This window comes from Gigantopelta aegis, chromosome 3, assembly GCF_016097555.1.
Source record: "Gigantopelta aegis isolate Gae_Host chromosome 3, Gae_host_genome, whole genome shotgun sequence".
Taxonomy (NCBI): domain Eukaryota; kingdom Metazoa; phylum Mollusca; class Gastropoda; order Neomphalida; family Peltospiridae; genus Gigantopelta; species Gigantopelta aegis.
The window spans coordinates 36,206,522-36,219,597 of record NC_054701.1 but is presented as its reverse complement, the minus strand read 5'-3'; the positions used below and the strand labels follow the sequence as shown (position 1 = coordinate 36,219,597).

Sequence of the window (13,076 nt, the reverse complement as noted above, 5' to 3'; positions counted from 1 at the left end):
CTTTGGGGAAAGTGCATATAAAAGATCCCTTATATGTCTGGAAAATGGAAAAATGTAGCGGGTTTCCTGTCTAAGACTTAATGTCAGAATTACCAAATGTTTTACATCCAATAGCTGAAGATTAATAAATCAGTGTGTTCTAGTGGTGTTGTTAAACAAAAACAAACTTAACTGTTAGGGAAAGGGCATATAAAAGTTTAAAGATACCTTGCAGCTATTCAGTTGGGCCAGGGTGGGACATAGTCCTTGGTAAAGCACTTGCATGATTGGTCTAGGATCGATTCCCATTAGTGAACTTATTGAGGATATTTCTCATTCCAGCCAATATAGCAGGCTGTGGTATGTACTGTCCTGCCTGTGGGATTAGATGGTGCATATAAAGGATTACTATCGTCTTTGTGGTCCTTGGCCATGTGTCCGACATAACTAAATAAAAATGTGTATATCATTTCATATCAACTTATTTTTGTGCTTATATCCAATTAAGGTTCAAGCATGCTGTCCTGGGCACACACCGTAGCTATCTGGGCTGTCTGTCCAGGACAGTGGGTTAGTTGTTAGTCTGTGGTTAGTGAGAGAGAAGAAGGTGTAGTTGTCTTACACCTACCCATTGAACCATTAAGAACTCGCTCTGGGTTAGAGCCGGTACCGGGCTGCGAACCCAGTACCTATCAGCTTGTAGTCCGATGGCTTAAACACTGCGCCACCGAGGCCGGTTGTGTATATCTTGCCTTTTTACTTTGTAAAGGGAAGACAAAAATGTATTGAGTTATCTTTAAACAAATACCCCTCTATTTTGTCAACTATTAAAATGCAGTATATTGTAGATTTTTATTTACACAGATTCTACATAATACATATATCTGAAGAATATACACATAATATATATCTGAAGACAACAAAACAACATAACAAAGTCTGTAGTCAATAATAGCACTAATAATCTGTCAATTATAACAGCAGTGTTTTGTCCCATGTCGCATTAAAATGTAATTCCCTTCTTTGTTTTTTTAAACCAAAATTATTTTCTCCAGAAATCATGAAGCATTAGCAAAAGTAAATATAAAGTACTTAATTTAGTAAGACTATACAAAAAGCTGAAAGGTTATACTGTTGTGAAGACATAAGCATGCATAAGCTGGATCAAACCCTCAAATTCGGGCAAAAACGATGAGAGAGATTCGGGCAAAATGTTGAGGCCCGAAACCTTTTCATCGTATATTTTCATAATTCTACCCACAATATTAGTTGTAATCCATGTACAAAAGCATAGTTATTCGTTTTCAGCCCTATATAGCTGTTTGGCAGTAATGCTAATATGAATAAATGTTGTAATTCAGATTTGGTAATTTTGTTAATTCTGGCAAAAATCAACCTGCCCCCTACACAAATAGGAGCCCGTACTCGTACAAATAGTAACCGCAAATGATGTCTGCAACTAAAACCCTCAGTCCATAAAATTTGAAGTTGACCTTGTTACTGGCAGTCAGTTTGACACTATTGACATTCAAAATGAACAAAATGGTTAGTTTGTATTCAGTGTCATTGTTTTGAGGACTTGGAAAAATATTTAGTATTTAGAAGAAAAAAAAAAGGTATTAGCATGATTTCTGATACTGAAGACAATTTATACTGACATGTCTTCAAACCCATGTATTTGTTTATATAATTTATAGACACAACTTCAATCTTGATTTTAAAAAAGCCCACCACAAGACATTTTACATATTCTAGTATGATTACAGCACTCAAATACACATCATCTGTGAAGAAATCGTCTCTCTTGGTTACATGGGGAACTCTGACACGAACACAATGGCATGCGTGATGTGTCGCGTGATCACAGTGGTCCCAGAAAAGTCACGATTTTCCAACCTCATTTTGATGTCGTATTCGTTTGGTCCATACAGAGGTCGAAGTAACTTCAAATATGCTGCAATGAAGGAAAGAAATGTTTTATTTAACGACGCACTCGACACATTTTATTTACGGTTATATGGCGTCAGACATATGGTTATGGACCACACAGATATAGAGAGAGGAAACCCGCTGTCGCCACTTCATGGGCTACTCTTTTCGATTAGAAGCAAGGGATCTTTTATATGTACCATCCCACAAACAGGATAGCACATACCACAGCCTTTGATATACCAGTTGTGGTGCATTGGCTGGAATGAAAAATGGCCCAATGGGTCCACCGATGGGGATCGATCCCAGACCGACCGTGCATCGAGTGAGTGCTTTACCACTGGGCTACGTCCCGCCCCCATGCAGCAATGAATAAAAGAAATCCTGTTATTAAACATGAAATATGAGATATTTTGTTTTTAGACATGAAACGAGCATTCTGAGAGTACTGCTAAACCAATACATGACCTCTACTGGGCCTAACAAATTTTCTTATCTCCTATGTTCAAAGGCCATATCTCTGTTAAAATATGTAAATCCCCATGAAATTCAAACCTGATATGTAACTCTACATGATCCAGCTACACATAAAATTTCATCTCAATATTGCAGAAACAAAATCTCAAAAACTATATGTGGGACAGACAGATGGAGACAAAATATAGACCCCTCTGGTTGGAGCTTCATGGAGATCTGTCAGATTATTTCCTATTCCAACAAGTACCCCATGACTGGTGCATGACCAATTGGCCCTGAACAGATAATTTCTCAAACTAATATTTATTACCAAAGAAAATAAAAATGCCAACAGAAAATCCAATAATATTAGTCAAATTAAATCTCAAAGGCAGTGAAAGGAGGGGGGGGGGGGTGTGGATGTCGGCATTATATAATTTTTAAGAGGTGAGTAGTCTCAGCATTATATTATGTTATATGAAGGAGAAGAAAAAAGTTAAACAACACCACTAGAGCACTGATTTATTAATCATCAGCTATTGGATGTCAAACATTTGGTAATTCTGACAGTCTTAGAGAGGAAACCTAATTTTTTCCATTAGTAGCAAGGAATTTTTTATATGAACCATCCCACAGACAGGATAACATATACCATGACCTTTGATATACCAGTCGTTGTGCACTGGCTGGAACGAGAAATAGCCTGATGACCCCACCGATGGGGATTGATCCTAGACCGACCGTGCATCAAACGAGCGCTTTACTACTAAGCTACGCCCCGCCCCCGATAAGTGTTAATGTTACCTGGGTGCTGGGAGTAGGAGAAAAAAAAAATATCTTCATGACTATTTGCCACCATATGTATCATGTTTTGATTCTTCGGTCTTGGATGGGAATCAATCCTAGACCAACCATGCATCAGGAGTATGCTTTACCACTGGGCCACAGACAGGATAACACATACCATGACCTTTGATATATTAGTCATGGGTTACTGGTTGAAATGTGAGAGAGAAAAAAATGGATAATGGGTCACCTGATGATTCAGTACTACGACTCCAGTACTCTACTTATTAAACTAGACCCACCCTTCACCATAGCAATGCATGACTACAATTAGATACATTATCCATCAAGCACATACATGTATAAAAGCAATTGCTTTACACATACTTGATATATGTTTTCCAAATATCCCTAGCAAATAGTATGTTAAGTAAAAATTTAATAAGTAGGTGGTTACAAGTGCTTCTTTACTTTACAATGCCTGAAGTAACTACTGAACACTCTGAAGTGGTCAGACTAAGCTCACAGCAAAAGCTGATCGGAAATGGCAGGTGTGTGGCACAGATAGCCACAAGAGACAAGCACCCATCACAGTTCGAGAGATAAGGACTGGGATGCAGAGGTGAACAGCAAAAGAAGTTGAAAGATAGGTGTTGCCAGATCAGTGGCATATCTACGGAAAGTAGCGCTTATGGCAAGCACTGAAATTGCACCCCTGTCCAAACATCTGACACCTATCTTTTAGATAACGTCTGACTTTAATAGAAACTGCTCAGTGGTATCCCCCTTCAAGTCGTGCCCAGAGTACATGCCATACCTGCCATACCCTAGGTACGCCATTGTGCCAGATCAGGAAGAAATGAGATGGAATTAAAAAGGAGAGAAATGAAAGGGCGCAGTAGAATAAAAACTTCTTTTTTTTAAGTACTTTTGATAGGCTATCGATATGGAAGTTGACAAACCTCTGTCTCCGTCAACGACGGTCCTGAAATAACCCTCACTGTTCCCACTAATGATCTCCAAGTGGAGGTTCGGGTAGATGGAGTAACCGATCGTCTTGATGTTGAGGATTGTCAGCGGCTGCTTGACGAACGCGATCGTCGGGAGCGATAGGAACTGCCACGACACGGTCTTCGTCTTGTTGTAGTAGCAGTCGACGTCCAGCTTCTTACAGGTCCGGCCACACACTACACCTCCGTCATCGGCTATCAGTTCACTGCGGAAAGAGACTTGGAAATGTCACTTGTGTTGCTGAATATGTGCAAAACTTTAACTTAAAATATACAAATATACTAAAAGGCAAAAGTTATTGTGACACACAAAAGACAAAGATAATTGATGATACATTTTTACTGCCATGTATGCTACATTATAACATCGAAAGAAAATGTCCGAAGGTATGGAAACAAGCACTAGTCCACAAAAAGGGCGCACCTGCCATATGCAAATGAGCCACATCACTTAGAGGGGGTCCAGAGCGAAGTTCACACAGTCAGTAGTGAGTGTGTCCACCTTGAGCATTGATACAGGCCTGGCACTGTCGTCTCATTGAGGCCATTAAACGCTGGAGAAAGGGATGGTACAGGCTGTGAGGGTTGATGGCTGGAACCTGTTTTACAGATGCATGGTTCGGATCCATGTGTTTTAGCGAGGGGTCGTCACGGGTGGTCGGCCGCTACGGGGACAGTCCCTGACCTGGTTGTTTTGTTGATATCGTTGCCATAAGTGCCATATGGTGTTTCTGTGGACATTGAATTGACATGCGACGTCATGCTGCGAGGTCCCAGATTCAAGCATCCCTATAACTCGCCATCTGTCATGTTCACTGAGGCGTGGCATGACGAAATTGCATCAAACAGTTTACTAATGGTGTTTTTCTGACTTCTGGACTTCTGAAGGCTGCACAGAGTGGCAATGATTTGCGACTGAATGTCTGGCCTTTCATGGTGAACACTGGACAGCATTTCTCCCGAATATTCCATGTTTCTTGCACAAAGCATGCAATCGCTGCAACAACTGCTTGGTTGCATTTCTTTTAGCTATTTCATGCACATTTTCACAAATTGATTACTCCAAACAATCCATGTCACAATAACTTTTGCCTTTGAGTATATTACCTATGTATAAAAATGAATATGTGCAAATTTTAACTTAAAATATCACCACCACCCTGTCATCGGCTATCAATTCACTGTGGAAAGAGACTTGGAAATGTCACTAGTGTTGATGAATATGTGCAAATCTTAAACTTAAAATATTACCTATGTATAATAGTGAATATGTGCAAATCTTAACTTAAAATGTCACCACACACCTGTCGACTATCAGTTCAGTGGAAAGACTTGGAAATATCACCCCTGTTGGTCAATCTGTGCAAATCTTAACTGGGTCACGGGAATGATCCCCTACAGTGGCCTCGCACATTGTACTGTCAAAACTATACTACATATAGAAATTGTTAATTACAAAATGTAACAACACACAATTGTTTATTTAAAACTTTATTGAAGTAAAGGATATCTGATAGCTTGTATAGTTCCTTCTAGCACAAAAAGATACACCAATCCATTCTAAACCTGACAACTTGTGTATTGGAATATATCCAGGACTAGCTCTGGATTAGCAAAACATTTCGCCAAATTATCTTTTAAAAAATGCAAAACCCAGAGTTATTTTCCAACAAAACGGCAATTATTACTTTAAATTTGTTCACCAAATTAAAATAAAATTCTCCAATTATTCCTAAAATTTGCAATTGGAGAATTTGTCGAGTGACAGAGCTAGTTCAGACATCATACATATACATTTACATTACAATAAAATGACCTAGTCCTGACATCATACATATACATTTACATTACAATAAAATGACCTATTCACAATGTTACGTGTACTTTGGGTCAAGTGAAAACATGTATGCATGCACATATACAACGAAATATTTGAAAGTAACAGATTCGAATATAAAATAATAAAAGTGAACAAAATGGGTGAGGAAATACATATTTACTTTTAATATCGATGGTAACAAAGACTAGCTGCCTTATAACCAAATAAAAAATACACGTTACAACCAAAACATGTTGTACACCGAGTTACAAGTACTGTCAAATCGTTTACATGTGTTATCCTAATCAATTTGGGTTTTTCAATGAATAACAAGACCCATCTCAAAATGTTTCAAAACAACTAGAAGGAGACAGCGAAATAACGTCATCTTTCACATGCACAGTCTGAGCTAGAATTGAGGAAGTTATTTTGTCGCTTCCCAAAATTACGTCATTACACTTGTTATTACATGTGTTCTTCGTATGATTTTTATTAACTCGTTTATGTTGAACCATGTGGACAATATAAGTATTTAAGCTGTTGTTCATTATATTACCAAATGCGAACTGATGTGGAAGTTGACAAAAATGTCATTATTAAAACACCAAAAAGCTAATTCAGTAATCAAATGAATTTTTAAAAGAGCATTACTATTGCTTAATTTTGTTCGGTTATTTGAAACTTGAATTTGGCTACAGATTCTTCCAATTGTCAAATTGCTAATAATTTTTGAAGTACAGCTTAAACACTTATATATACTTACATTACTTGAACTAAATAATGAGCATGAACTTTCTAAGCATTTCTGAGTAAAATGTAATAAATTTGATGATTTACTTATTTGGTTTTAGTTGGTTACTATTTATAACAGATATATACAAAACAGACAGGCTACAAGTGAAGTCAACTCAAATTTCATCAATATATTTATACAGAACTTATAACAATAAAGTCATTTTTATCAAATATCATTTAAATTAACAAGCGACAGACGGGCTGATTTTCATCATTTGGTTAAGTCATAGTTAACTCTTTCTTCTTTTCTTTTTCAGTTAATCTAATATTGTGTTGTGGGTGCGCATTTTTTTACATTTTATGTGGTCTTAATGGTTTTGGGGGGACATAATCTGAATAAAATGTTCAATTACTCCTTCCCCATCACCTCCAAATTGTAATAAAAGTATAAAATGTTTTTCTCTGTCGACAGCCTGCTAGTAATTTCATAAATACAGCACATTTTGAAGGATTAAACAATATTATGCAGACTGTTGTGTAATCTGCCAGGCTCATACAGACTATTGGCATGTTGTTTTAGATTTACATTTTTATAATTTGCCCTCTCTCTTCTTTTTCACTTTATGCAAGCTTCAACCCTGAGTTGATTTAATGTTTACAAAGCTAACTTTCCAAGAATGGCAAGAATACATAACCTTACAAGAAGAATAAATCCGATTAAAAACATCATGCATATGAATAAGATTCAGAAAGATTTTCTACACATCCAGTTTTATAAAATGTGTTTACTAATTTGAGTAAATGAATTACTGAAAAGTTAACTAGAAATGTATTTAATGTTTTATAATATAGCAGAACTAAAATATTGATACACAATATATATATAATGACAATGAATTATAACACTCTGCATACAAAAGATACCCAAGCCACATATGCAGAGGGGGAAGGTTTGGGGATCGAAATACCCTGCTCCAAGCAAATGTTCTTGTTTTTTAATGTCTTTTCCAGGGAGCATGACCTGACCCTCTTCCCCCATAAAAGCTTCACTCGCCAGTCAACACCTCCCTCCCTACACCCTCCTGCCCGGAGTCGGCCACTGGAGAAGTCAGAGACTGAATCCGGGGCAGGCGTGCTTGAACCGTAAGGATGTGGGCACGTTAATACAGTTCCCATTCCCATTCTCCCTACACAATTTGCTGCACAAGCACCTAGTACCAAATATGGAAATTTAATATAAACATTGCATTATAGAGAACAAACTTGTAAGTTTTATTTCTGCCAAACAGTAATCATGGTAACAGATTGGAATGATAAAACAGAGTGTCAATCTTGAATGCATTGAAAAACACTCAACTAAAATCCACGGAATTCCAATATCCATATAAAACAAGAAAACAAAATCCATATGATTCTCAAAGAAATAAAACCACAGTCCAGACATGTCTAAAATTAACATATGATGAACTAGACGAGTGCATCATCAGTTATGTAAAGATAGAGGCGCGACTCCGCGTAGCCTTCAATACCAGTGGCGACGTTGTTAATCGTCATCTTTAACTTGATGACGACGTCTTGCGGACCCTCGATACGTTTAATCATGCTGACCACGGCCTGGTTGGCCTGTTCCTTCAGAAAGAAGTATCCCAAATCGGCTGGTTTCACTCCGGCCCTCATGGGACGTGCCGTCATGATATCCAACTTCCAGGTGTACTGTTTTTGTGGATCGTTAGCACCGGTCATGGAGAACAGGTCGGCCGGTATAATGACGTTGGTCGGGAATGTGAGAAAGTTAAAGGACAGAGAGAGCAGGCCTTTCAAACATTCTGGGCAGTTGTTGACAAATTTCTTGCACCGAACGCTGCAACGAGATGAAAATCAGAAATCTGCATCAGCAACAAGCAAGCAAGATTTGTTTTGTGTTAAGACAGAAAAACTAAATAATTTTACTATTGAAATGTATTTTTTTTTTATTAAATATTGTAGTCACTAAACTTTGTTGAAATTATAAATGTTTATTTTGGTTTGCAATCTACTTGTAGAGAATTTAGGTCTATTACTATAAATATAGTCTGAATTAAAATACTGTACTTACAAAAAATAAAAAATTAAGCTGATGGGAAGTTATAGCTTTGTCATGGTTGGAGAGACAAGGACCGAGATGTGGAGGTGAACAGCAAAAGAATTTGAAAGAAAAGGCTGTCAGATTTTGAGAAGAAAGGAGATGGAAATCAAAGGAAAATGAAAACAAAGGAAGCAATTGAATTAAAAAAAAAAAAAAAAATTACTATAATTATTGTTATTTAAATTAGTTGAAATCTTAAAATGTGCAGAATATGAATGGCTATCACTATAAACTACACTTGTATATTCTAAAAATCAGTTGATTCAAGAGGAACCTCTTACATTCTATTCTATTTAAAAGTGCCATAAATCTTAAAGCCACTGACCCTAGTTTCAGCCAGAAATGTGTTGCATTTGCAAAAATTGATAAGTGAAGCAGACATTTTGCAAGTAACGTGTAATTTATTGGTAAAAAAAAAAAGCTGTAAAAATCACAAATATTTCACATTGCCTAATAACTAGGGTCAGCGTTTTTTGAAGAGTTATGGTTCAAGTTGTATGTTAACTGCAACAAAAGTGTTTCCCTTGGATAAAACGCAGAGGAAAAAACTATAGTGGGAAGTCATGGATGTATTTATCTTACATTATTACCATTACAATCATGATGCATTACATGTATATGTCTGGACAGTTAAAGATATATATGTACGTATCAAATAATCAATGCCTTCTGAGTACACTGACTGGCAGAATACATAAACACTATCTCAAAGAATGTGGACTTTTATAAATTAAAAGTAAAAGAAATTTGAATAATATAATCAAGAATCGATATCACAAGCAAAAAGGCATGCAAATATGAAAGAAAAAAATGCACAGACACTTAAGTGCAGATTTCTGATTTTCAAGTTGCATAAATCTAAGTACATATTTGCAATTTTTTTCAAAGATCTGAAGAAAATGCCATTGATAGCAATATGCTATAAATGTATGTCCATGAAAAAAGATACTTGTTGTACTATAATAATGTTCAGTAGCCAATCATAAAATATATGGTACATGTATATGTTGTTAGCATACATATTTGTTTACTGTTCAGCTTTGTCAACAATCCACCTGAAATAATATTTGGTCCCAAAGAGCAGAGTTTAGCCAGTGGTAGATCAATCATTAAAGAAGCAATAGGTCAGAGGATCTATTCTCCAAAAGAAGACCCATGGAGTGTTTTCCCATTCCAGCCAGGGCTCTGTGACTTGTCAAAAACCATAACAAACTTGTTGCTAGTAGCTGCACCCATAGATGTTCATCTCAATGAATGTTAAAAAAACCACCCTAAAAATCACTTTAAAAATATATATTAAAATTTTAATGCATTGAGATGAACATGCATGGATATAACTATAAACCAAGTTTCAATGAAGGAAGGAAATGTTTAATTTAATGATGCACTCAACACATTTTATTTATGGTTATGTGGTGTCAAACATATGGTTAAAAACCACACAGATATTGAGAGAGGAAACCCACTGTCGCCACTTGATGGACTACTCTTTTCGATTAGCAGCACGGGATCTTTTATATGCACCATCCCATAGACAGGATAGTACATACCACAGCCTTTAATGTACCAGTCGTGGTGCACTGGCTGGAGCAAGAAATAGCACAGTAGACTCACTGATGGGGATCGATCCCAAACCGACCGCACATCAAGCGAGCGCTTTACCACTGGGCTACACCTTGCCCAAGTTTCAATGATGTAGCACTTAAAGTTTGGGAGAAATGGAGCTTAATGTAAAACTTTAAGGTTGAGCTCAACCCAAAAATGTACACGACTGTTAATGTTGACAACCGGCCTCGGTGGCGCAGTGGTTAAGCCATTGGACTACAGGCTGGTAGGTACAGGGTTCGCAGTCCGGTACTGGCTCCAATCCAGAGTGAGTTCTTAAGGGCTCAATGGCTAGGTGTAACACCACTAAACCCTCTTCTCTCTCACTAACCACTAACCAACTAACAACCAACCCAGATAGCTGAGGTGTGTGTGCCCAGGACAGCATGGTTGAACCGTAATTGATATAAGCACGGAAATAAGTTGAAATGAAATGAAAAATGTTGACACTGGAAAAGTAATACCTATATTTCATCTTTTTACCTTATATAGGTGAGACGAAAATGGGTTTAATGTGTGAATAAAACAGCAAACTGAAACTTGAATACGGTGTAATGTTGCTCTACTAATTATGAAAATGTTTATCAGTATGATAGTAAATCTGTGACACCAACCTGTTCTGTCTGCCACCAGATGGCACTTTAATGAATCCCTCGGGACACCGGACGATAGGACACTTGTAGCTACCTCTGATGTTCACACAGAATCCGTCGGGTTGCTGGCAGTACGCACCTCCAGTCTTACACTCATCCACATCTGAAATGATCATGTCACCCACAGAATTTTAGTTGTATCTCAACATTATTGAATAATCTGAAGACTGGTCTCAATGGTGTAGTGGTTAACACAATTAGCCGTAAGACTAGAAAATACTGGTTCCTGTCCCGGTATGGGCTATCATCCAGAGCGAGTTTTAACGAATTAATGGGGAGGTGTAAATCCACTTTCTCTAATCCTCAGGTACATGTATATGGAACAGAGCTATCCCATGAAAGAAAGCCATGTAAGAAATTTCCATCTTACATGGGATATCACGCACTTGCATTTAACATGATGTCGTTGGTAATATATGATGTCATATTAATGTGAGGTGGTGACGTGTGGTCATTAGACACAGTTTTAAATTCATATTTTGTTATTAAAACCTTCATTTTAAAAGCTATCTTGTTAATCTGTTGCATTAAATTTTATTTAACACATGAAACAAACACGGCAAATATGATAGTGTAGTTTATTTATGACAAAATAGTCAAATAAAAAGGTTACTTGTTCAGCCATGTTTGTTTGTGTAAAATAATGGTTTATTTACCAGATGAATGAGAGAAAAAGACTCCATCATATGCGGTCATATGGGATAGAAAAAGTACACCCTTGGTGATGAAAATTTCGACCACCTCAGGTGTACTTTTTCTATCCCACATGACCGCATATGATGGAGTCTTATAATATTGACCTCTCTCTCTTTCATCACTACCTTATGCATTTAAGGTGATCACTTCATGAAACGTGGTCCACTTCTGTACTAATATTTAAAAAGGAACTGTGGAAAATGTCTGGTTTTGAAGGGAATTCTGCTTTACAGAGTGTCCGGTTTTGAGAGGCTTCAATGTATATAAATAAGACGACTCAATCACAAGCTACAAGTTAGTGAGAACAACTCATAAGTTAGAGAAAGACTTTGGCATGCTTTATATCTAAAATTCAAAGAACATTGTGTACATAACTGAAACTGACAGTTTATGTTATTATGATGACATATACCTTCACAGGATCGTCCATCACTCTTGAGCTTCCAGCCCTCAGGACATTCACACCTGTAGGATCCCTGCAGGTTGACACATCGCCCCCCACACACGCCAGCGCGGATCCCGCCCTGAGAACCAAACTGGGTGCACTCGTTGATATCTGTAACACAAGCAGTACTAGTATTAACGATAGGAACTTTTTGTTTAAGGAGAGGTGGGAAGTAGCTCAGTGGTAAAGCATTCGTCTGAAGTGCGATTGGTCTAAGATCGATCCCCATCAGTCAGCTTACTCAGATATTTCTTGTTCCAGCCAATGCATCATGACTGGTATATTAAAGGTCATGGTATGTGCTATCTTGTCTGCAGAATGGTGCATATAAAAGATCCCTTGCTATTAATGGAAAAATGTAGCGTGTTACCTTTCTAAGACTATATGTCAAAAGTACCAAATGTTTGATATTCAACAGCTGATGATTAATGAATCAAGGTGCTCTAGTGGTGTCATTAAACAAAACAAACTTTAACTTTTAACGTTTAACGACATCTCGTCTTATTTTAAACTATGACTATATAATGTCTAACATAGTTATTTCAACACTTCGTCGACTGAGGTAAAAGAAACTCTCTGCTACCACATAGGCTACTCCTACTAAACAAAAACACTAAGGGATCTTTTATATGCACTTTTTCATAAATAGCACACTACATACCATGGTCTTTGATGTACCAGTCACAAGGCAATGATTAGGATGGAGAAAGAATCTAGTTCATCCAGACTCCATCATGCATCTGAAATTTCAAAATTCTTGGTGGACATTTTAACAACCATAATTTGGTATTTGTTATTTTTACTTTTTTTAATTATTTGGTGTTTTTTTATTGTAAGA

General features: G+C 37.1%; 1 protein-coding gene across 1 annotated transcript in view; it reads right to left on the bottom strand.

Annotated features, from left to right (window-relative positions):
- Positions 1 to 5,635: 5,635 nt before the first annotated feature.
- The window catches only part of LOC121368620 (fibulin-2-like), a 59,434-nt gene continuing 51,993 nt past the window's right edge, over positions 5,636 to 13,076 (bottom strand). Inside the window, exons 22-24 of the mRNA XM_041493359.1 lie at positions 12,206 to 12,349; positions 11,059 to 11,200; positions 5,636 to 8,575 (exon numbers count right to left, since the gene is read on the bottom strand). Coding sequence (XP_041349293.1) covers positions 8,182 to 8,575; positions 11,059 to 11,200; positions 12,206 to 12,349 — 680 coding nt within the window. The 3' untranslated portion in view covers positions 5,636 to 8,181. The remainder of the gene's footprint in view (positions 8,576 to 11,058; positions 11,201 to 12,205; positions 12,350 to 13,076) is intronic.